The sequence below is a fragment of the Hyperolius riggenbachi genome, chromosome 7 (genome assembly GCF_040937935.1).
Source record: "Hyperolius riggenbachi isolate aHypRig1 chromosome 7, aHypRig1.pri, whole genome shotgun sequence".
In the NCBI taxonomy this organism is placed as follows: domain Eukaryota; kingdom Metazoa; phylum Chordata; class Amphibia; order Anura; family Hyperoliidae; genus Hyperolius; species Hyperolius riggenbachi.
The window spans coordinates 53,866,528-53,887,887 of NC_090652.1; the positions used below are offsets into that span (position 1 = coordinate 53,866,528).

Consider the following 21,360-nt stretch of genomic DNA (forward strand, 5'->3'; position numbering starts at 1 on the left):
TGATATTCTACTACATGATTCATATAGTGTAATATTAGCAATATTTGCTGGTATTTCTCTATGACCTAACGTCTCCCGACTCTCACACAGAACCCTCCCCTGGTGCCTAACCTTAAACCGAACCTGAACTCAGAACTTCCTCTCTGCTCTAAAAGATATGCAACAGCATAATAACCTTTAAAGAAAAAAAAATATTTGCTACAGCTGATATGAAATCCTGCAATAAATCTGCAATTTGTCTACTTTCTGCTTTCATGGAAGTAGACTTATTGTTAAAGAGACATTGAAGCGGAAAAAATACATGATATAATGATTTGTATGTGTAGTACAGCTAAGAAATAAAACATTAGGAGCAGAGACATAAGTCTAATATTGTTTCCAGTACAGAAAGAGTTAAAGAGACACTAAAGCGAAAAAAAATGATATAATGAACTTGTTGTGTAGTACGGATGATTACTAGAACATTAGTAGCAAAGAAAATATTCTCATATTTTTATTTTCAGTTATATAGTTTTTTCTAACACATTGCATCATTCTCTAATATTTTCAGTTTACACTTTACTCAGCTTTCTAAATGATTTTACAGAGCAGTGACAATACAGTGACTGACACTTGAGACAATAAGCTTCAGAAGACAGAGCTTTCTGCGACTTTGAAAGTCGTGGAGCTCAATGGCTCTTCTGCATAGATAACAACTGGAGTTTCTTAACTCTTTCTGTACTGGAAACAATATTAGACTTATGTCTCTGCTCCTAATGTTTTATTTCTTAGCTGTACTACACATACAAATCATTATATCATATTTTTTTTTCGCTTCAGTGTCCCTTTAAGAAGCTCCAGTTGTTACCAATGCAAAAGAGCCATTGAGCTCCACAACTTTCTAAGTTGCAGAGAGCTCTGTCTTCTGAAGCTTATTATCTCAACTGTCTGTAACTGTATTTTCTTTTTCTCTGCAGAGGACAGTTCAAAAGTTCCCTAGCCTGCTCTGTAAAATAATTAAGAATGCTGAGTAGTATGTAAACTGCAAATATTAGAGAATGATGCAATGTTACAAAAAAACAAACAAACTATAAAACAAAAAATAAAAATATGAGAATATTTAATGACTTTTTTTTTTTTTGCTTCAGTGTCTCTTTGACTCTTCCTGTACTGGGTACTGTGAGGAGTGTGACAGCGAGTGAGGAGGGTGGCTCTGTACAGCAGAATAGGAATGGTGTGGCTGAGGGAGAGCAGTTTGTTTGTCTCAGACTCACAGCCAGCAAGTGTGCTATATGCAGCACGTCATGTGAGAACATTGAATGCAGCAGAGTAAATTGTTGGGGTGTTGTGCGATCATTACAAATCGGGGGAGGGCGCATTCTCAGCAGTTTGCTTCAGGCAGCAAAAAGTCTAGAACTGGCCCTGGTCTAATGTTATATACAGAGCACCTGAAGGTGCCCAATGTAACACATTCACACTGGGGCCCATCACTTCTTAGCTATGCTACCATTTTTGCACATGTGCCCTTATATAATGAATACATTTCTAGGGTATGCTATTTGTTGTTTATTCTTGATTATACTGTGAGCTGCCACTTTAAATCACAAAGACTTTTTTTTATGATGCAAGAAACATAATTAGAAACAACACCAGTCAACCTGACTAAAGCACATCACCACTGACTTGGTAGCAGATTAGCAGTGAAAGAACACTGAGGGCTAGTTTCCATGTAGAGCGCTTTCAGGCGGGTTTATGGAAAGGCGATGGCAGGGACAGCAGACAGTGCATAGACCACACTCTCTGATGTTTCCATACATGTGCTGCGATTCAGCTGTAATTGTCTCCATTTTGGGGCGATTGCACCCACAATACCATTCAGTATAATGAATGGGATAGCAAGCTCCTTACCCAGGAGTGACATGCAACGCAAAGTCGTGTGGCTCTGTATTGTAATGGAAACGAGCCCTCAGTAAAATAAGAAAGGGAAATAACACACAAAGGAGGTGTAAATATATATCTTTCAAAGGAAAAAAAATGAAACAATAGAAATTATACACCATACTGAACTTTTTTATTAAAACTGTGAAAGTGGAACTACAGATCGCACCCCCATCACCCTTCCCCCTTCTCCAGACTGTAGGGCTACATATAAGTAGTCTTACTGTCCCTCCCCACTGCACACTGCCAGGTTAGTCTTCTCCTGAGGCCCTCATTGGCTCCTTCCCTTCATTGCATGCCACCCATAGTATGATGTAGTTATGTAGTTGGTTGTGGTGAGCAGTGATGCAGCCAGTATGTAGGCCTATCTGCCCCAACATACATACAGTTTTTTTTTTTCAGGTAAATATGGAGTTGTTTTTCTTCAGCTAGTTTTATGTGCTTGACTTGTTATGATAAAAGTGAAAGGGAGCAATACAACAAAATCACAATTAGAACTGTGTGCTTCCACTTAGTGTGCTAGTTTCTTCCTTGCTTCTTCCCTCTTGTTTAGTTTCATCATATTCTGTACTTTGTTTTCCCTTCTTTGGGTCTTTCTGATGTTTTTTTTTGTTTATGTCTATTTTGTTTTTTCTTGTAAGCATTCTAAATGGATTCCTCATGTGTCCACCTTTCATTTCTTTGCCTTTCCATTTGTATTTGTTCTTCTTTTCCTTGCTGTTCTCTGTGCTTTTTTGTTGTTTTCTATGTTCTTTATTTCCTGTTTTCTTTGCTCTCAGTTCCTTTTTCATTTTATCTCGTTCTCCCTTTTGGTTTTCTACTTCATTTTCTTCACTCTCTTCTTTTACTTCTCTCCCTTGCTTTTCTTTTTTCTCTGTAGTGCCTTCCATTATTCCACCTAAATTGTTAAGTAAAAATACAGTTGTTACTGAGACATGTTGCAAGACAAAAGGCACTATACATATACAGTGCTCTTCTAAGTAGTTTTATGCAAGTTTAGAGACTGATTCATTATAGCAAACTAAACACTGGCCGCTGCTACTGCTTTGGTAATGGGGACAGAGCAGCTTCCTTAGTGGGGACTAGTGCTGCTCGGATACCCCTTTTCAAAATCCGGATGGTCCCGGATCCGGATACCCAGATATCCGGATCCAGATCGGATATCCGGATTTGACCATTTTGGTATCTGACCCGGATCGGATATCCGTCCCCAGTATCCGGGATATCCGGGCAAATTCGGATATCTGGATAGAAAAATTGGAAGTGGCCGTTAAATAGCTTTAAAAAAACGTTTTTTAGGGTAAATGAGAAATGTAGCATCATTATTTTTTTAAAGGGGAACACTAATTGATGATGTGGGGACTTAACCCCCCCCCCCCCAAATAAAAATGGCTGTCAATTAACATCAGGACTAGGTTCCGGACAGCGGTCGTGCAGCCCACATTGTGTCCAAAATCGAACCGCACAACTGTAACATGGCAGTTTGCAGCCCAGACGTTTTAAAAAAATTATGCAGCAATTGTGTTTTGGGTTAAATATAGGTGGTATCAGCACAGCAGCAGTGGCCTGTGGCACCCTGGCGGTGGGAGCAGCAAAGGCAGCAGGGCAATGCAGCAGCAGCAGGTGTAACGTCTGACAGGAGCATGCCGGACGTGGCGCTTGGCAGTGGCACATGGCACTTAGCATGTGGCACTTGGCACATGGCACTTTGCACTTGGCACGTGGAACGTTTGCAAAGTGCCACGTGCAAAGTGCACTGAACAGCTTTAGGTTTATCACTGTGTACAGCACTTGCTAGGCCAGCAGCACTGGAGCACACACTCTGACTGTCACTCACTGAAGGAAATCAAGCTAGCTGGTCTAATTAACATATAACAATAGTGTAGTGACAGGGAAGGGGTTAATCACTGAACAGCTTTAGGTTTATCACTGTGTAAGCACTTGCTAGGCCAGCAGCACTGGAGCATGTCTCTCAGTGAGCATTCACAAGTAAGGACGATATGTCTCATCATGGCAGCCCTCCTTATTAGGGATGATTGGAAAGAGCTAATTCCGTTCCGCTGGAATTCGCGTATTCCACCAGCGCTTAATTCCGTCACTATGAAAATTCCACAGGATTTTTGTGAAATTCCGCGGAATTCCGGATTTTGGCGGAAAATTAAAATAATCGCTAATGGAACCTTGTTTATGCTAAATGGTAGCCCATAGAACCTATTGACTGTTCCTTTAGACCTTTTTCTCCCTCCTCCCTTGCTCCCCCCTCATCCCAGAGGGAGGAGGAGGGTCTTGTCTTCCAGGGAATTGTAGGATTTCAAAAGCCAGCTTACATACATTGGCCGGGACGCGAACCCAGGTCTAGTGCTTGGTAGGCAGCTCTCCTCACCACTATACCACCACCAACACTACATGCTGAAGCAAGCCTAGCATGTACCATTATTATATATCCAAGAGAAAAATGAGCTTGCTTAGGGATTTGTAGGATGTCAAAAGCCAACTCACATACATTGGCCAGGAATCAAACCCAGGCCTACCACTTTGTAGGCTGCTATCCTAACCATTATACCACCAACAAAGCACACTACAATGCTACATGCTGAAGCCAGCCTAGTATGTACCATTGTGATATATCCAAGAGAAAAATGAGCTTGCTTAGGGATTTGTAGGACGTCAAAAGCCAACTCACATACATTGGCTAGGAATCGAACCCAGGCCTACCGCTCTGTAGGCTGCTATCCTAACCATTATACCACCAACACACTACAATGCTACATGCTGAAGCCAGCCTAGCATGTACCATTGTGATATATCCAAGAGAAAAATTAGCTTGCTTAGGGATTTGTAGGATGTCAAAAGCCAACTCACATCCTCCTTCAGTCCTCACTTCCTCCCTCCTCCATTCCGTAAAATTCCGCGGAATTTTATATTTTCCGCGGAAATTCCGCCATAGTGATATAGCAATTCCGTTCCGTCACAACGGAACGGAATCACCAAATTCCGTCCGGAATCACTGAATTTTTAGTTCCGCAGAATCCAGCGACCATCCCTACTCCTTATCATACAGGGAGGCTGGCCAGTGTTCCTTTCTGTGATTGGGTGCCAGGGCTTAGGCTGGGAGCCCTCTGATTGGCTCAATGAGGTCAGGTGGTGCTGGCCAGGGTTCCCCTTTGTGATTGGTTGCTTGGGCTTCTGCTGGGAGCCCTCTGATTGGCTCAATGACGTCCTGCACATCATACAGTATCTCAATAGTCGGCTTTCTGCGGATATCCATGGATATCCGCCGGATAACCGCATTGCCAACCAACAATCCGCAGATAGCTATCCGGATTTCCACAGACATCCGGAATCTTGAAACAGAATCGGATAGCTGAAAAATGGTCAGATATCTGGGTTACCCGGATATCCAGAATCCGGATGAGCACCACTGGTGGGGACAGACCCGTTACTTCTATAATGGGAACAGAGCCGCTGCCATTGCTTCTGTAATGGGGACAGAGCCACAGTCACAGAGAAGTTGGGTGAGTGATCCTTTCTGCGACCATGATTTGGGAGGGGTCATAGAGTCAGTTGACAGATGCTGTCCTCTGATCCTTTCTGCAATGCCTTGATTGGGGGGGGGGAGGGTTAGGGGGGGTTTGGTGGCCAACAGACTACTGTTATATTGTGATGTTAAGCACACAGCTTAGGGGTAAAGGTCCTTAACCTCCTTGCCGGTTATCCTGAGCTTAGCTTGGGGTAACCTGCGCAGGAGGATTGCTCAGGCCCCGCTGGGCCGATTTTTCAAATTTTTTTTTTTATTACAATGGCTCCCCTGCATAGATAACAACTGGAGTTTCTTAACTCTTTCTGTACTGGACACAATATTAGACTTATGTCTCTGCTCCTAATGTTTTATTTATTAGCTGTTCCACACATAAAAATCATTATATCATATTTTTTTTTTTGCTTCAGTGTCCCTTTAAGAAACCCCAGTTATCTATGCAAAAGAGCCAATGATCTCCGCAACTTTCAAAGTTGCAGAGAGCTCTGTCTTCTGAAGCTTGTTATCTCAACTGTCTGTAACTGTATTTTATTTTTCTCTGCAAAGGACGGTTCAAAAGTTCCCTAGCCTGCTCTGTAAAATCATTTAGAATGCTGAGTAGTGTCTAAACTGCAAATATTAGAAAATGATGCAATGTTATAACAGTGGCGTTTCTTCCATTGGGCGCAAGGGGGCGGGGCGCACCGGGTGATTGACAGGGAGGGGGTGTCACAAAGCAGGGTTGCCAACTGTCCATTTAAATGAATCACCTGAAATGAATCATGTCTGTATTTGTTTTGTGAGCATTGCACAGCTCCCACTATTATCATTATTCTCAGATTCATTATTATTATTATTATTATTATTGTTCAGCAAGCCTTAAAAGTTACTACCGAGATATCAGGCTGCTGCCTCCTTCTCCTCCCTCCCTCCAATCAGAAGCTTTCTTTACCGGCTGTCAGATCTCTCTAGCCAATAGAAGGGAGAGAGACAGCCAAGCAAACCCGCCCCCAATGCCCCGAAGTCCTAGTCTCGGTCAGCATGGAGAGAAGGTAACTTTCTGTCACTGAAGTGTGTTCATCATTGTCGTCCTCAACTCCTCATGTCCTGCTGCAATCCCCTTCTTATCCCTGCCAGTCACACAGCCTGTCAGTATCAGCACGAGGAAGCTGATCAGTGTGCATACAGCGGCACTTCAGCTACAGGAGTCCTCTGTGCTCTGGACTGTTATCTGCTGGGCAGCATTCCTTAGAAGCTTGGATGGGGCTACAGGAGGGATGGGAGCAGGGAAGCCTTTCTATAGGCAGGGCATGGGGGTTGTTTATGTTGATAAGAGATGTAGGGTGATTCACAGATGAAACCAGACGGAGCTTGGTAAAGAAATCACCTTTACATAGAATCTTGCTCTGAAAGGGGAATTTGCATCGTTTTGTTTTATAAATGATTTGTTGTGAGCTGTTCTGATGATCAGGCAGGCAGCTTTCCCCCTGTATTTGCTATAGAAGCTGGTGTCTATAGATTGTCAGCTAGTCTGAGAACAGTTAAAGTGTATCAGAGCTGACTAATAAGTTTTATACATACCTGGGGCTTCCTCTAGCCCCATCTGCATGGATTGCTCCCACTCCGCTGTCCTCAGCCATCTCCTGCATCGGTACTAGGTCCCGTCACTTCTGCCAGTTGTGCTCTGTCTGACACAAGAGAAGTTCACTCTTTACGCAGCCGCTGGAGAGATATAGAGAGCGCACTTCTCTTGCACAGACTGGCCATGGCTGGTTGAAGTTAGGGGACCCGGTACCGGAGAAGGCTGAGGACGGCGGCGTCGGAGCGTTCCGTGTGGATGGGGCTGGAGGAAGCCCCAGGTATGTATAAAACTTAATGTCATTCAGCTCTGGTTTCCTTAAAGTGTTGCAGAAGGTGTCAGTGATCCATAATACATAATAATAATAATATGGTAGGACATTAGGCTATGGTAGGATTAGATGGTGAGCTCCTCTGAGGCCAGTCAGTGACATGACTATGTACTCTGTAAAGTGCTGCAGGTGATGTCAGGGCTATATAAATACATAATATGGTAGGCCATACAACTATGGTAGGATTAGATTGTGAGCTCCTCTAAGGACAGTCAGTGACATGTCTATGTACTCTGTAATGTGCTGCAGAAGATGTCTGCTATATAAATGCATAATTATAATATGGTAGGACATTACATTACACTCTGACTATGGCAGGGATTAGACTATGAGCTCCTCTGAGGACAGTGGCATGGCTATGTACTCTGTATAGTGCTGCAGAAGTTATCAGTGCTATATACATAATAATAATAATACAGCAGACATTGCATTATGACTGTGGTAGGGTGGGATTCGATTGTGAGCTTCCCTGAGGACAGTGAATAACCTGACTATGTAAAGTGCTGTGGAAGATCATGTCAATGCTATATAAATTCCAAAACAAAATAATTATGTGCAGAGCTTAGCCCCACCCACAACTCTACTTAAAAGTACGCTTCTGACTCTGCCCCCTCTCCATCCAAAATTTTGCGCTTTTTTGGGGCCTTTTGTCCTTCAAAAATAGAAATAAGGTTGGCAAACCTGTCGCAAAGACCTCCCACAGAGGCCATGAGCAGGAGGAAAGCAGCACAAAAAAGAGGGACAGAGGGGGGGTGGCCACATACCCTCCTCACCTGGGTCCCCTCCTTGCACGGTCTTCCCCTCTAGATATGAGACGGGCATGCAGGGAATACTTCACCTGACTCCTACGTTCCAAGCGCTGGAGCGCTGCGTCACCATCACGTGCCACAGGTCTCCACCTTCACTGTTGCTCACTGTGCTGATGCACATCTGGAGGGGGGAGAGCGTGTAAGGACGAAACTCAGGTGGGGGGGGGGGGGGGGGGGGTCTGTCATTACCCACCATGGCGCGCTTAGTATGCCGCACTCTCTCCTTTGCTTTTTTTTTTGGGGGGGGGGGGTCTTTTAATACCCAGCACCGGGTGTCAAATACCCTAGGTACGCCACTGTGTTATAAAAAAAACACTATGACTGAAAAGAAAAATATGAGAATATTTAATGATTTTTTTTTGTTTTTTGCTTCAGTGTCTCTTTGACTCTTCCTGTACTGGGTACTGTGAGGAGTGTGACAGTGAGTGAGGAGGGTGGCTCTGTACAGCAGAATAGGAATGGAGTGGCTGAGGGAGAACAGTTTGTTTGTCACAGACTCACAGCCAGCCAGTGTGCTATATGCAGCACGTCATGTGAGAACATTGAATGCAGCAGAGTAAATTGTCGGGGTGTTGTGTGATCATTCCAAATCGGGGGAGGGCGCATTCTCAGCAGTTTGCTTCAGGCAGCAAGAAGTCTAGAACTGGCCCTGGTCTAAAGTTATATACAGAGCACTTGAAGGTGCCGAATGTAACACATTCACACTGGGGCCCATAACTTCTTACTAGCTATGCTTCCATTTTTGCACATGTGCCCTTATATAATGAATACATTTCTAGGGTATGCTATTCTGTTGTTTATTCTTTACTGTGAGCTGCCACTTTAGAACTGTGTGCTTTCACTTAGTTTGCTAGTTTCTTCATTGTTTCTTCCCTCTTGTTTAGTTTCATCATATTCTGTACTTTGTTTTCCCTTCTTTGGGTCTTTCTGATGTTTTTTTTTTGTTTATGACTATTTTTTTGCTTTTAAACATACTAAATGGATTCTTCATGTGTCCACCTTTCATTTCTTTGCCTTTCCATTTGTATTTGTTCTTCTTTGCCTTGCTGTTCTCTGTGCTTTTTTGTTGTTTTCTATGTTCTTCATTTCCTGTTTTATTTGCTCCCAGTTCCTTTTTCATTTTATCCCGTTCTCCCTTTTGGTTTTCTACTTCATTTTCTTCACTCTCTTCTTTTACTTCTCTCCCTTGCTTTTCTTTTTTGTCTGTAGTGCCTTCCATTATTCCACCTAAATTGTTAAGTAAAAATACAGTTGTTACTGAGACATGTTGCAAGACAAAAGGCACTATACATATACAGTGCTCTTCTAAGTAGTTTTATGCAAGTTTAGAGACTGATTCATTATAGCAAACTAAACACTGGCCGCTGCTACTGCTTTGGTAATGGGGACAGAGCAGCTTCCTTAGTGGGGACTAGTGCTGCTCGGATACCCCTTTTCAAGGATGGTCCCGGATCCGGATACCCGGATATCCGGATATCCGGATCCAGATCGGATATCCGGATTTGACCATTTGGGCATCCGACCCCAGTATCCGGAATATCCGGGCAAATTCGGATATCTGGATAGAAAAATTGGAAGTGGCCTTTAAATTGCTTTAACCTCCTTGCCGGTTTTCCTGACCTTAGCTCGGGGTAGAAAAAAGAAGCTGTTAGCGGTGATCCCGAGCTCAGGTCGGGGTAGGGAGTGCAGCGCTTTACCTTAAGTTGTGGAGTCCCGCGCGCGATCGCGCTGCGCAGCGGGACTCCAGTCTCTCTCCCCGGCAGTGTGGGGTCTTTTCCTGGCCACCGGGATCCCCATGTCCCCGCTATTCTTCTGGGGACCCGGCGGCCAATCGGAGCGGCGGTGGTGGCGTGACGTCATCGGGGGCGGGGCTAATATTTAAAACAAACCTCTCTATATTAGAGAAATCTAGAGAAGTTCGTTTATATGTATATTAGCGCCATCTTGTGGTCAAACAGAAAACTGCAGCGCAGGAGCCCAGGAAGGTACATTTTTTATTCTGCTGCAGATCTCCCTGCCAGAATGATTTTTTTCAGGTTTTAGGGTCTGAAAGAATGGAAAAAAATTGCACCTCTTTTAGACCCTAAAATCTGGAAAGAATCAGAACGGCAAGGGGGTTAAAAACGTTTTTAAGGGTATTTTTTTTAAAGGGGAACACTAATTGATGATGTGGGGACTTAAAATCTTTCCCCCCACCCCCCAAAAAATGGCTGTCAATTACCATCAGGAATAGGTTCCAGACAGCGGTCGTGCAGCCCACATTGTGTCCAAAGTCCAACCGCACAACAGTTTTCAGCCCAGACGCTTCCAAAAAATGATGTAGCAATTGTGTTTTGGGTTAAATATAGGCGGTATCAGCACAGCAGCAGTGGCCTGTGGCACCCTGGCGGTGGGAGCAGCAAAGGCAGCAGGAGAAGGGAAATGCAGCAGCAGCAGGTGTAATGTCTGCCAGGAGCATGCCGGACGTGGCACTTGGCAGTGGCACATGGCACTTGGCACGTGACACTTTGCACTTGGCACTTTTGCAAAGTGCCACGTGCAAAGTTCGAAGTGCCACGTGCAAAGGGCCACGTGCAAAGGGCCACGTGCCATGTTCAAGGTCCCACGTGCAAAGTGCCATGTGCCACGTGAAAAGTGCAACGTGCCACATAACACTTGCCAAGTGCCAAGTGACAGTCAGACAGCAGAGAAAAGGACACTAACTGTCACACTGGCACTGCTCAGCAGCACAGCAGTTCTGTAGTAATCTAACACAGTAGTACTACTACTCTAACAACTACTAGCACTGACTGCAGTACTACAGTACTAACTACACAATAACACAGTAATCCTATCCCCCTAATCCCTAACCTAACCTATACTGTAGCTAGCTAAGGCCAATTGCTGTCCAGCAGTCAGCAGCTGGCCTGGTCTGTGCACAACACACACACACAGACACATAGCAGCTGCAGCAGCCCTGCAGCACACACTCTGACTGTCACACAATGAAATCAAGCTAATTAACAATACAACAATAGTGTAGTGATGGTGAAGGGGTTAATCACTGAACAGATTTAGGTTTAACACTGTGTACAGCACTTGCTAGGCCAGCAGCACTGGAGCACACACTCTGTCACTCACTGAATGAAATCAAGCTAGCTAGTCTAATTAACATATAACAATAGTGTAGTGATAGGGAAGGGGTTAATCAATGAACAGCTTTAGGTTTATCACTGTGTAAGCACTTGCTAGGCCAGCAGCACTGGAGCATGTCTCTCAGTGAGCATTCATAAGCAAGGACGATATGTCTCATCATGGCAGCCCTCCTTATCATACAGGGGGGCTGGCCAGTGTTCCTTTCTGTTATTGGGTGCCAGGGCTTAGGCTGGGAGCCCTCTGATTGGCTCAATGAGGTCAGGTGGGGCTGGCCAGGGTTCCCCTCTGTGATTGGTTGCTAGGGCTTCTGCTGGGAGCCCTCTGATTGGATCAATGACATATTGGACGTCATACAGCATCTCAAAAGTCAGCTTTGTGCGGATATCCGTGGAATTCCGCATTGCCAACCAACTATCCGCAGATAGCTATCCGGATTTCCACAGAAATCCGGAATATTGAAACAGAATTGGATAGCTGAAAAATGGTCAGATATCCGGAATCCAGATGAGCACCACTGGTGGGGACAGACCCGCTACTTCTATAATGGGAAAAGAGCCGCTGCCATTGCTTCTGTAATGGGGACAGAGCCACAGTCACAGAGAAGTTGGGTGAGTGATCCTTTCGGCGAAAATGATTTGGGAGAGGTCACAGAGTCAGTTGACAGATGCTGTCCTCTGATCCTTTCTGCAACGCCATTGTTGGGGGGGGGGGGGGGGGGGGGGGGGTTGGTGGCCAACAGACCATTGTTATATTGTGATGTTAAGCACACAGCTTAGGGGGAAAGGTCCTTAACCTATTTTAGTTCCTGCGGTTCGTTAGCCAGGCAATCAGTGAATCGGGCTATGGTGATGGTATCACTGATTCCTCTCCCCCGCTGAAAAAGCGACAGCTTCTCTCGGAAGCTGCGCTTTTTCTGGCTGTTGCCTCCCCCATGCGTCCCTCTAAGCGTATGTTACGCTTAGAGTGACGTCATGTAAACAAACTCATGGCCGCCATCTTGTGGCCAAAAAGTAAAACTACAACTAAAAGTAAAAAAAATAAAACTCAAGACACATCTATATATATAATAGAGTAAGTGCCTCAACCTTCAAGCAAGAAGAAGAAGAAGTAGCGCCCTGCCCCCAGGGCTGGTCCAAGCAAGAAGAAGGGGCTGGTCCAAGCAAGAAGAAGAAGTAGTGCCATATCAAACCAAGGGTGAAAAGGGATAATTTGCATATTTAGTAGCAGTGCATTGTGGGTAACCACAAATGTTCACTTATAGCTGAATTATTGAAGATTTGGTTCTGTTTTAAGAAGGTAAATTACACCAAGCTGAGTTTTTTTTTTAGTAGAAGGTCTTTTTGGTCTCTTTTATCCTCCTATATACATTCTTAGTAGTTTGGGTCACCCCGAGCTGCTTGGTTACTCTGTTGTATTGGTCCAAGCCCTATCTCATACAGCCATATCAATCTCTGGTGTGTACTGATGAGGAGCAAAAGTCTGAAATAGGCTGTTACATGTGGGTATGATATGACTGTAAAATTTAAAGCAATGGACTTGCTACACACCACAGAGATGGGAAGTTCAGATCTTTTCAATGATCTGGATGATTTGAATCGGGTCGTTGCAATGATCCAGATCTTTGATTTGAATCTTCGGATCATTTTACTGGTGAAGCACATTGGGTGAAATGACTAGCAGGACGGGACTTTCCCTGCACTGTACATTCAGTTCAAGGCTGGCTGCTATTATAGCAAACCAGTATAGCAAGCTATGTGTCAACTTCTTTGATATATTTTACTTTTAGTTCTGTTTAAAGACATGATATGTAGACTTGTGCAGAATGATAAGATAACCTTTCCCCACCTAAAGAGAGAGGTTTAGCAAGCAAGGGGCCTTATCCCCCCCCCCCCCCCCCCCCCCGCAGAGTTAAAGGACTTCCGAGGCCAAAATAACGAAAATAACACTTTACCTTTTTATCTGCAGAATCCACGGAGGACGTGTACCGCCGTCAATCTAGACCTTTTAGTTCCCCCAGGGCTTGTCCCGACCCCACCGAACGGGCCGCATCCATTCCACCCCTAAGATGGCCGCCGCCTTGATCCGCGGCTGCTCAGTACGCTTTGCCGTGAGTGCGACTGCGCAGCCTTTAGCCCACCTCCCGCCGCGTTGTGGTTCCCGGCATCCTCCTGAAGTGTACGTCAGGCGCGGCTGGAGGAGGGCTAAAGGGTGCGCAGTCGCACTCGCGGCAAAGCATACTGCGCAGCCACGGATCAAGGCGGTGGCCATCTTAGAGGTGGAATGGATGCGACCCGTTCGGTGGGGTCAGGACAAGCCCTGGTGGAACTAAAAGGTCTAGATTGATGGCGGTACGGAGCGGAGGATGCGGAGGGCGTCCTCCGTGGATTCTGCAGATAAAAAGGTAAAGTGTCATTTTCGTCATTTTGGCCTCGGAAGTCCTTTAAGTCAACATTTTATGGCCTGCCCATGTTATTCTCCCTGAGCATGCTGGGTATTCTGTAAATCAGAGCTTTATTTATTTTTAGGAGCGATCCGCCGACCGCATCCGCCAGTGAAACCGCTTGGCTAATGTATCTCAATGGGATGGTGCACACCAGCGGCTTGAGGTTTTTAGCAAACTGCAAACGTGGGTCCTGCAGCACGTTTGCGGTTTGCAGACGCGTTTCTGCCTCAAAGTAAAGTATAGGAAAACCGCAAACCGCTCTGGAAAACGCTACATCAGAACGGTTTGCCAGGCGTTTTTGTTACAGAAGCTGTTCAGTAACAGCTTTTTAGGGTCCATTCACACCTGAGCGGGAATCACGCAATTCCCACTCATGGAAAACCGCTAGCAGTTTAGTAAAAACCACTACACATTGTTGCAAATGGCAGCGTTCTCACTGCCGCGTTTGCGGTTAGCGATAACCGCAAACGCGTTTCATGCAGCAGTTTGCCGGCGATTTGCATTTAGCGATTGTGATTAGCATGCAAAGCATGCTAATCATGATCGCTCCAAAACCGCCGCAGTGTCCAGTGATTTTTCTGCGTTAATCGCGGGAAAATCACTCCTGCAAGGGTTTGCTTTTTTTTTGTAACTCTGTTTTTATTAAGAATTAATCAGCAAGGTATAACATAGAATACGTTGTAGTTCTGCAGGTTATAACATTTGCATATATCAAACATATATGTTACAACCTCTTCAGTCTGGGTTTGTCAGACTCCAACATGTTTTTTCTAGAATAGATATTCAAATGAGATAAAAGTCCAAGTGGTTAATCAGGAAAAAAGCTGTGTGGACGTCCTTTGAGGGAAGTAGTCACATCCTGGAAGTTTCGATAGGCTAAAGTTGATGAATTCTTTTTTATTGTCGACACAGGATTCATATGTCGGACAGGGAAAGAGGTGGACTTAAATATGTCTTGGGGGATTTTTCAGTAGTGAGGATGGACTAGAGAGGTTGATAACTGGAAAGGGGTGAGATAAGGAAAGGGAGGAGGATAAGGATATGGAGTCGGGAAAGGGGGAAGAAGGGGGGGAGTGGATGGGGATACAGTGTTCAGCCGCCTCGGCTTAAAGTAGTGTATAAAGGAAGATGGATCGGAGAAGGTAGTGGTACAAACGGTCAAATACCCATAGGTTGTGAGAGAGAGTGGTGTGGCCCAGGGGAGTTAAGGAGGCATATAATCTGGTGTATGAAGTATCCAGGGGCCCCATATTTTGTGGAAGAGATCTTCTGTGTCTCTTAACGTGGCGGTCATTTGTTCCATGGATTTGATCCAATTTATTTTAATTTTGACTTCTGAGATGGTGGGGGGAGCAATGTTTTTCCAGGCCGAAACAATCGAAAGTCTAGTTGCGGTTAATATGTGATTGATCAGTCGATTGGAGCATTTGCTCACACCTGGGGTGGGTTTTCCCAGGAGCATAGTGATAGGTTCTAATGGGATTGAAGTCTCTAACACTGAGAGAATCAGCTGTTGTACTTCTTTCCAGAGTGGGACAATTATTGGGCAAGACCAATAAATGTGTTCCAGCGAGCCTATAAGAGGGCAACCTCTCCAGCATGTATCAGGAGTGTTGGGGTAAATTTTGGAAAGGACTTCAGGGGTTAGGTACCATCTAAACAGTATTTTGTATATATTTTCTTTGATTTGTGTGCACATAGAGGAGTGCTTGGCGTTCTCCCAGATATGCTCCCATTCTGTGTTGTCTATGGTAGATGAGAAAACCTTTTTCCATTTTTCCATGTATGGGTGAGAGGCCTCTAGAGAGCCTGACTTTGATTGCAGTAAGGAGTATATTTGGGAGATTAACCCTTTTTGATGTCCCCTATGCATACAGAGCTTTTCAAAAGCCGTGTAGGAAGAGAAGGATGGAAATCCCTTGGTGAGTTTTTGCAAGAAATGAAGGGTTTGATTTAGTTCTAAGAGTGTTAGAGGAGGGAGGTTGTGTTTTTCTTGTATTGAGGCTGGAGTAAGTAGTTTGTTGGAGGCAGGGTCTGTCCAGTTTTTAAGATTGAAGTAACCTAGTTGATACCATCTGGCGATGAATATGGGGGCAGTACCTGGAGGAAACATAAGATTTCCCAGTATGGGATATAGAGGGGATATGTGGGATCTTAGGGCAGCTGTTCGTTCTGTGGCTTTCCAGATTTTAAGGGTAAAGGTTATGGTTGGGATAATGTCTTTGTGAGGTAGTTTAGGCAGTTTCTCAACCCATGTAAAGGAGGCCAAAGATAAGGGAGAGACTTCCATGGCCTCTATCATTGCCCATTTGGAGAAAACTCTATAGTCGGACCATTCAGTTAGCTGTCTTAGGTGTGTTGCCTGATAGTAGTGTTTTAAGTGGGGTAGGCCTATACCTCCCTGTTCTCTGGAGGAAAGGAGGACCTTTTTAGAGACTCTTGGACGTTTGTGATTCCAGACAAATTTTAGAAAAGCAGATTGAAGACTAGATAATTGAGCTGAGGGGACTTGGACTGGTAGGGTCTCAAATAGGTAGAGTATACGTGGTAGTATATTCATTTTCAGTGAGTAAATTCTCCCTATCCACGAAATTTTGTAGGCTGTCCACTTATGCAGATCCTGGAGAATTTTCTGAATGAGGGATGGAAAATTATGTTTATATATAGAAGAGTATGAGGTGGTTAAATTAATTCCTAAGTATTTTAAGGTTTGGGTTCTCCAGTTGTAGGGGTAGTGGGATTTTAGGGCAAGTAGTAATTCTAGGGGGATTTTAATTGGCAGAGCTTTCGTTTTATCTTTGTTCAATTTGAATCCAGATAGGTTTTCATAGGAGGATAGTGTGGAGTGGAGAGCAGGGAGAGAGGTCGTTGGATTGGAGAGCATGAGCAGAATGTCATCCGCAAATAATGAAATTTTGTGCTCATAACCAGCATGTTTTATTCCTAATATGTCTTTATTAAGTCTAATGGCACTAGCCAGGGGTTCAATACTAATGGCGAATAGTAGGGGGGATAGGGGACAGCCCTGTCTAGTGCCATTGTTAATGCTAATTGGGAGGGGAGAGACATTGGGCAGCTTAACTGTGAAGGTGGGGGAAGAGTATAGGAATTTTAAGAGGGTGATAAAGGGGCCAGAGAAGCCCTGATGCTGGAGCACCTTGAAGAGAAAAGGCCAGGAGAGCCTGTCAAAGGCTTTTTCCGCATCTAGGCTCAAAAGGAGCGAAGGTTTACCCTCTCTGTTCATTATTGAGATGAGGTCTATTGCTTTCCTGGTGTTGTCTCCAGCTTGGCGCCCCAGTATGAAGCCTACCTGGTCATTGTTTATTAAGGTTGAAAGAATTAAGTTTAAACGATTGGCGAGAGCTTTGGTTATTATCTTTAAGTCGGAATTTAGAAGGGATATTGGTCTGTAGCTTTGGGGTAATTGAGGATCTTTTCCATCTTTTGGGATTACTGTAAGAAGGGAGGCTAACATGGAGGATGGGGGGATATGGCCTTCCATTATTTTAGAAGCTAGGGAGGCTAAGTGAGGGAGTAAAATGTGTTGAAATTTCTTGTAGTAAGAATAGGGTAGTCCATCCGGTCCAGGGCATTTTGAGGAGGGGAATGATTTTAGGACCTCGGTCAATTCTATTGTTGTTATGGGAGAATTAAGCACAGCTCGTTGGGGTTCAGTGAGTAGGGGTAGATTTAGGGGGGTCAAGAATGAGTCAACCTTGGAAGAGAAGTTAGAGTCATTATTATGATCAGGCAGGTTATATAATTGTTCGTAGTAGCTCGAGAATATTTGAGCAATTTTACAGGGATTATATTGTATATGGCCTGCCGAATCTTTCATAGAGTAAATTAGGTGTTGAGAGTTTTTTGGGTTAAGCTTTCTGGCCAATATTGTATGGGGTTTGTTCCCTCTTTCATAGAACAGCTGTTTGGTCCAACGAAGGGATTTTTCGATCTGTGCAGTTTGTAAGGAGCGAATGTTTTGTTTAAGTTGTTGTAGTTGCAAGAAGTGCTGTTGGGTTGGATTTGATTTATATAGATTTTGAGCTTTGGATAAGGCTGTATGAAGAGATATTAACTTTTGAGAGGATAGTTTTTTTCCTCTTGGACCCTTCTGATATAAAGAGGCCCCTGATAAAGGCTTTATGCGATTCCCATAAGACACCGTAAGATGAGACTGAGTCAGTATTGGTTTGAAAAAATGATTGCAACTCTTTAGCAAATTCAGAGATAAGTAATTTATCCTGTAGGAGTGTTTCGTTTAGTCTCCAGTAAAGACGTTTATGTGATGTGTGTAGCCACTCCAGTTCAAGAAATACGCTTTGGTGGTCAGACCAGGCTACTGGGTGAATTTCGGATTTCTTTATCAAAGGGATCAGAGTAGCTTCAGAAAAAAAGTAGTCTAGTCTTGAATGTGAGGCGTGGGGGGGAGAGTAGAAAGTATATTCCGTTAAAGTGGGATTATTGATCCTCCAGATGTCAAGCAGTCTATACTTCCTCATTAACATTCTGAATTTGCGAGAGTTGCGATCATGTGTGGTGGCTGAGGATGCTGAGGTGGGGGAGCTACGATCCATAGAGGAGGAGAATGCTAGGTAGAAGTCGCCTCCTAAAAGGAGAGTGCCCGTGGAGATTTTATGGAGTTTTGTTAGGAAAGATGATAGTAAAGATACCTGTTGTTGGTTAGGGACGTAAACATTGGCCAATGTGATTGCTTTCCCAGCTAGCGTGCCTGTTAGGATTAGGTAGTGCCCTTTAGGGTCTTTTATGATTTTATTGATCTGCAGGGGGAGGGTTTTTTTATGTAAAATTGCGACACCCGCCTTTTTATTTGGTCCTGAAGCTAGATATGCCCCAGAGTAGAGTCTGTCCCCTAATCGTATTGAATCGTGAGTACGAAGGCGAGTCTCTTGGAGCATAGCTATGTCTATGTCCATTCTTTTCAGATCTCGAAGAAGTGAGAGCCTCTTCTGGGGTATATTTAGACCCTTTGTATTTAAGGTGAGAAGCTTAACCATATTCCTTTGGGTCAAGGTGACTGTTTGGAAGGAGGAGGGCTGAACACTGTATCCAGGGTAGGGGGGAAAAAAGTGTATACATCATATTCATAAAACAGTACAAGTATAACGAACAGGAACATAAAAATAACAATAACATATTATCAAACTTTGAGGATTGAGAGCCTCTGCAAAAGGTGAGGCTACAGTTTGCAACAACCAAAATCGGCTGTCTAGATGAGATCATCCCAGAGAGGACCAGGCTTTCAAGAAGCCGGGGCTGTCTGGGCACGATTCTCCGGAGGCGGATGCTGGAGCACCAAGACCAGCGCCCAGGGGGCCGGAGCCAGCATACTAAACATTTTTTGAGCCGGGATCCAGACTATGTACGAGAATTGTGTGTGTTTTAACTAAGCTATCTACTATAACATTTAGCAATAAAGATGGAGGAGGTGAGAGGGGAACATAGTTAGAAAGAAGCTTTTAGAGCCACAGTTGGCTATTAACAAGCGAGTCCAGTAAAGCAGTGATCAAAATCTCCTTGCAAGTAGCAGGAGTGGACAGATCCTGGTGGGGAATGTTCAAATTATTCAGGTCGGATGAGCTTCCATTTCCTCCATCCCCTGAGGGTAAGTAAGACTTCTGACTGGAGTTTTAGCCCATTCTGCAATGTGGCGCATTTTCCTCGGAGGAGAAGACATAATAGGTGATCGGAGGTTTGGGTTTGGTAGAGGTGGGGGCATCTTGAGACCCAGTTGCCTAAGAAACATAGGGGCATTATCCAAGTCTGAGACGGTAAAGGTCATTCCATTTCTAATCACTATTAAGCGGAAGGGAAATCCCCATTTGTATGAGATATGAGAGTCTCTGAGGAGCTGTGTAATAGGCTTGAAGGCCCTTCTTTTTGCTAGTGTTATTAAAGATAGGTCATTGTAGACGTGGAGCTCGTCCCCTTTAAAGGTGATTGAAGGAGATTTCCTAAGGGCTTGAAGTACAGCCTCTTTAGCTTCATAATAATGGAGCCTTGTGATGATATCTTTAGGTCTCTGAGCAGAAGGTGAGCGTTCACCCAGGGATCTGTGAGCTCTGTCTAGTCTCCACAGTTCATCAGGGATATCTGGAGCCACTGATTTGAAGAATTCAGTGAGGTGCGAGACTATTTGATCAGGCTTTATGGACATTGAGACCCCCTTGATTCTCAGGTTTTGCCGTCTTTCTCTATTTTCAGAGTCTTCCTGAGCTGTGCGGAGCGATTTAAGGTCTGATAGCATAATTTGTTGTTCTTCCTCAAGATCTGCTTGCTTTTGTGAAATAGAGTCTACTTTCCCCTCTAGGGCATTGGTGCGCTCCCCTAGCCCTGCCAGGTCTGATTGTATATCTTGCAGCGCTGTGATCATGAGCTGCTGCAGTGATTCGTGCATGGAACGATAATGTCTCTCCAGGGCTGATTCCAGCACTGAGGCTGTAATAGGAGTGTTTTCTGCGGTGGTACTGGCCTGGGATGTTAGGGTGGGGGGAGGATCTGTGTGACTCACGGTTTCAGCGCCATCTTGGGTGCCTGAGGAGCGGACGAATCGATCCATTGCGCCGCTTTGTGGGGTGGATTTGAGCGGCGCTTTTGGTGGCATCTGCTGCGGGGGATGTTCCGGCAGTTATCCCGGTAAGAGCCGCGTGCTGGGAGCGGAAAAGATGCGGACGGCGGCTCGGGCCGTGGCAGCGTGGGCTGGAGCTCCTCTCCTAAGCGGCCATCTTGGTCGCGCCACGCATGCGCCTCCGCAAGGGTTTGCTTTTATAGGTGTGAACGGGCCCGTAACAATATGTGTAATCTTCTACCCGAAAACGCTCCTAAAACCGCTAGACATGTTTAGAAAACATCTCTAAACATCTCTAAACATGCCTAGAATTGCTCTGAAAATCTGCTCCAAAAAACGCTAGCATTTTGCAGATCTGCTAGCGTTTTTGGTGTGCACTGGGCCTGATAGTGGATGTGTGAGTAGTAGTACACATTGCCAGCAATGATATTTGGTGTGTGAGTAGTAGTACATATTGCCAGCAGTGATATTTGGTGTGTGAGTAGTAGTACACATTGCCAGCAGTGATATTTGGTGTGTGAGTAGTAGTACACATTGCCAGCAGTGATATTTGTGTGAGACAAGGAGTTAACTTTGTAACCAAGAGCAGCTGCCTGTGGTGCCTGTAACCTGATCCCTCATTGAGCTCAGCTGGGAGGAGTTGCCTTTCTCACTCCATCCCTAACTCTTCACTGCGCTTCCTGTTTCTTCCACTGTGATCCGAATCGTTCACTGTTATGATCCGGATGATTTGACTCACAAAAAGGATTCGGATCAAAGATCCAAATCGTTCATGATCCAGAAAACACTGATACACCAGCGGTTCTAGATGCTTGCTTGACTTACCAAAGGTGAAAAGGGATCATTTGCATATTTAGAGGCAGTGCATTGTGGGTAACCACAAATGTTCACTTATAGCTGAATTATTGCAGATTTCCTTCTCCTACTAAAAACAAAGCTTGGTGTAATTTGCCTTCTTAAAACAGAAGGAAATCTGCAATAATTCAGCTATAAGTGAACATTTGTGGTTACTCACAACACATTGCTATTAAATATGCAAATTA

The 21,360-nt window shown here is 44.5% G+C and overlaps 1 protein-coding gene across 3 annotated transcripts in view; it reads right to left on the bottom strand.

The window, feature by feature from the left end:
* Positions 1–2,140: 2,140 nt before the first annotated feature.
* The window catches only part of LOC137525521 (uncharacterized), a 476,821-nt gene continuing 457,601 nt past the window's right edge, over positions 2,141–21,360 (bottom strand). For all 3 annotated transcript variants that reach the window (XM_068246643.1, XM_068246647.1, XM_068246645.1), the window contains 2 exons: positions 9,153–9,380; positions 2,141–2,815 (listed from right to left, as the gene is read on the bottom strand). In XM_068246643.1, the coding sequence (XP_068102744.1) occupies positions 2,409–2,815; positions 9,153–9,380 (635 nt within the window). In that variant the 3' untranslated portion in view covers positions 2,141–2,408. The remainder of the gene's footprint in view (positions 2,816–9,152; positions 9,381–21,360) is intronic.